At 51.9% G+C, this 4,127-nt stretch overlaps 1 protein-coding gene across 1 annotated transcript; it reads right to left on the reverse strand.

Moving 5' to 3' along the window:
* Positions 1-1,191: 1,191 nt before the first annotated feature.
* On the reverse strand, positions 1,192-2,888 carry LOC133915355 (uncharacterized). The gene has a single exon (XM_062358489.1). The coding sequence runs from the start codon at positions 2,768-2,770 to the stop codon at positions 1,454-1,456; it is 1,317 nt and encodes a 438-aa protein (XP_062214473.1). The 5' UTR covers positions 2,771-2,888; the 3' UTR covers positions 1,192-1,453.
* Between the last annotated feature and the right edge of the window lie 1,239 nt (positions 2,889-4,127).

Genomic DNA, 4,127 nt, shown 5'->3' on the forward strand with positions numbered 1-4,127 from the left:
CTGGCGAGGGGCAGATCCCATTGCAACAGAGGACATCTAGGAGGTTGAGGAGGAAACGACATGGGTGGTGCGAGCGCCGAGATGCGAGCGGGAGCGAGATGTGGTGAGGGAGTGAGATGTGGGAGGATGGTAGGCCCAAGAGGAAAAGGATGTGTGGGAAAGGATGTTCGATGCGGACGGTTGTGCGTGCGGGCGGAGCGGGAAGCTAAACGCGGAACGGTTTTATCAGAGGTGGAGTTTTTTTAATTTTTTATTAGATGGGAGGGGAGGGATGGCAGAAGACAAAAATGGTGCTTTAGATTAGTAGAGATGTAAAAAGGGTGGTTGCGTTAGATTCCTTTTTGCTCGGAATGGACGGACCCAACTTCACCGTAGCTGGCGCGCAAGAAGACAACCAAAGGAAATAGTACACTCCTCCAGCTTATTTGATAGAACTTTTAGAGCAGCTTCTTAAATAGAATTAGGAGGAGATCTGTTAAACGACATTTTTTAGTTTCTAAAGTGCAACTCGTGATTATCTGAAATAAACTAAATGCTGAGAACTGAAAAAAAAATAACTTCATCTGATTTACTTTCTACACAGAATTATTTTTTTCATTGAATTTATCCTAAAATGACTTTTAATCACAGTATTATTTTTCTAAAAAATTATTTTTAAAAAATTAAATCAGAAAAAACCCTAACAAACATATCGCTAGTTGGCGCCATCCCAACAAACTCCCAGCACTAGACTAGTCATCACTGGCGTCTGCCGCGGCCCGCGCTCCACTGCCCGGCTGGCGCGGCCCCACCCACGGCCAGCCAGCGAGTGGTGGGCATTCCCACTGCCCAGCCCGCGCCGGAGGGGCAGGGCGACCCGCCGTGCTCCCCCGCCACCACCCCCCCTCTGCTGTCCCATTGCTGATGCCTCCGCACAGCTCCTACTGTCCTTTGCCCTGCCTTTCACGCCCCCTTTTGCCCTTTTGAAAGCCTTTTGCCACGCTTTACTGCTTGAGTTGATCACTTGATCTACCACCAGTACTAACCTGCTCGCATGCACCCCAGAAAGCTTCGATTTCGTCGAGCAAAAGAAAACGAGAGCTTGTTGATTCTCGCTGAGTCGCCGCGGCATGGAAGCAGAGATGCAGGATAACAAGAACATGCGAGCCTTTTCGTTCTTGCAAAAAATACTACGAGGTCGATCAATCGAACTGAAAGCACATTTCTAGATCACAAATTGCTCTCGATTATAAAGATCCAAAAAAGAGGACACCCTACATGGCTAAAGCGAAGGAACCAACCAAAAAATCACCACACCACACTCGAGCTCACAAAAAAAGGTGATCTTGATCAACTAATCGATCACCGGAATCGACGAACTACTCCAACAAACTAGCACTAACGCACACATCTGCCAAACTACTTCTGTACAATTTGCTCGTGACTCGCGGAGGCCGCCGGTCGTCGGGCCGGGTCACCGGAACAGGTCGGACTGCAGGTGCGAGAGCTCCTTCCTGAGCCGGTGCGAGAAGAGCCTGCACGCGTCCATGCTCAGGTCCACGGCTGCTGCTAGAGCAACGAACGCCGCCGCGTCCTCCGCGCACCCGATATGCGACACCCCGACCTCCACCGTCGGCTTGCTGCACCGGCCCTCGCCTTGGACCGCCGCGGACATGACGAACCCGCGGTAGTTGCCCAGCGGCCAGTTGGTGAAGTCGCCGCTGCCCCTCGGGCTGCACCCCGGCGTGCCGCCCCGGCTGAGGGGCTGGGCGGCGGTGAGGTCGATGGCGAACTTGCCGCCCTTGGATGCCGGGATGGAAGACTCTGCCAGGGTGACGGCGTGGTCCACGCCAGGGACGAGGAGATCGAAGTGGTAGCCCAGGCTGTCGGACGCGCCGGCGCCACCGCGTTCGCGCCAGCACTCGAGGCGGGCCCAGGGCTCCCACGCGCCGTCACCGGTGGGGCGGAGGATGAGCCACGCGCCCGGGTTGGAACGCCTCACGCGGTCCGTCCCAGGCGAGGGCACGAACGGCGTGACCATGGACGCCATCGCCACGGGGGAGCCCGACAGGTCGTGCACCGTCACCGACCACCCCTTCCGCTCTTTCCCCGCCGCCTCGCGCTCCGGCTGCATCCCAGGCCTCCGCAAGTCGCTATTGCTGCGGCATCCGAACTTGCAGGTGAACATCGGCTGCTTCATGCTGCCCCGCACCTGCAGCACCTGCGGGCTGCACTCCGGCTCGCCGTCGAACTCGAACACAAATCGCGGGTCGGGCTCGGCGTGGACGGTGAGGCTGAGATCCGCGGCCGCAGGGGAGCCCTTGCCCGCGCGCTTCCCGATCGAGATCCAGCCGCTGCGCAGCACCGAGGGCTTAACCACCGCGTCCTTGAGGTCGAGCGGGATGGTAGCCTTTCCCAGCAGCCGCCCGGAGCTGACACCACAGGTACTCCCCTTCCGGCCGGCGTAGACCGCCACCTTCAGACTCGCCTCCCCTCGCGACGAGAAGAGCGATGGCTTCCCGTTGAAGCACTCCAAGTCAGCCTTCGACAGATGAAACGCCGCGGCCAGGGCGCCAGACGCCGGCGTCTGCTCGCCGCTATCGGAGAGGAGCACGAGCGGCGCTGGAACGTTCTGGACCAGCATCTTCCCGAGCCGGATCTTGCAGTAGCACGGCGACGTCGACGGGTGGACGCCCGAGCCGGCGCCGGCCGACGGCGGCGCCGGCGGCGCCACCGGCATTCTGAGCGCGAGGTTGCCGACCAACACCCGCACGAACGGGCACGGGTCCATGGCACTTCTCCTACCACACCTCCACTCCCACCTCACGAAATCCGCTCGGGATTTGCTCTGATCCGCTCGGATTGGCGGCGACGGATGCACTGCGAGGGCGACGCGCGAGGGAGACAAGGGAGGAAAGAGCTGGGCGTGTGGTATAAGGATCGGGCGAGGAACGGGGCCGTGGGCGTGGCCAGGCTGGATCCTGGTGAGCCGCGGCTGTGGATCACCAATCCGCGCACGGCCACTTGTGCTGCGCCTCGGGCATCGCTCACTGGCGCGCGGGCCCGGACGCTGAGGCCCGGCTGTCAGTGGAGGTGCGTGGGATTCAGGGCTAGCGTGGTGGTGACCGTGGGGAGGCGAGCTGCAGCCGAGCCGGATCCGTATGGCAGCGGCGCTGTGTCCAAGTTGCGGGGAGCATGGTTGGAAAATTCGTTTGGGCCCCCAGCGATTTTCTAATATTCGCGAAAACCGAAAATTTTAGTCAAAATTCGGTAAGAATTTGAACAAATTTACTCGGTCAAATTTATAAATCGGAGATAAAATTTGGCCGAACCGACCATTTGGTAACTGCTCGAATTCCATCAAAAACCGATTGTATTTCTCGCATTTTGTTTATGATCGAAAACCACTTAAATTTCATCAAAAACCATTCAATTTTATTGAATTTCAGTGAAGTTGAAGAAACTAAAAAAATAATTCAACTTTGTAAAATCAATAACTAATTTATTTGAGCTTCTAATGAAGTGAAACAAATTTTGTTGATTTCCTTATAATAAGATCAACATGATAAAAGTATTTTCAGTTACATGATGAAAAAGTTAGTTAATTCTTTGCTAAACCAAAAATCATGAAATCGATCTTATTAGTCTTGTTACATGATCCTATATCTTTTAAAAATACATAAACTCATGAAATAGTTATTATAACATGTACGATTGTGTAAATGTGTTGCAATTAGATTAATTCATAACTAACCCATCACACCTCTAAAATTAGTGAAACCAATTTTATTAGTTTACTTATAATATGTTTTATGTAGAAAAAATAATGGTGGATATGAAAAAGTTAATTGCAATGCTATTTCTTAACATTTTCATTTTATGCTTATGAAATTTGTAAAAATTATGGAGAAATTAATAAAACTCTAAATAAAGTGATATAAATTTTAAAGATCTATTAAGATACGTCCTATATAAGAAAAATATGTGTTTGTATGTTTAGTTTTCTTTAATGTGATATGTCAAATCAACATGTTCATATGGTACATTTCAGTATTTTTCTTTCTTTAAACTTACTCCATATAAAATATGATGTAAACGATATTATTTTTGTCAAAAAAAAATCAAAAAAGTCTTAGAATTGTCTCTAG

This window comes from Phragmites australis, chromosome 4 (genome assembly GCF_958298935.1).
Source record: "Phragmites australis chromosome 4, lpPhrAust1.1, whole genome shotgun sequence".
Taxonomy (NCBI): Eukaryota; Viridiplantae; Streptophyta; class Magnoliopsida; order Poales; family Poaceae; genus Phragmites; species Phragmites australis.

Bases quoted from the DNA above. Each gene is read 5' to 3' on its own strand.
- LOC133915355 (XM_062358489.1), bottom strand. From the start codon at position 2,770: ATGGACCCGTGCCCGTTCGTGCGGGTGTTGGTCGGCAACCTCGCGCTC.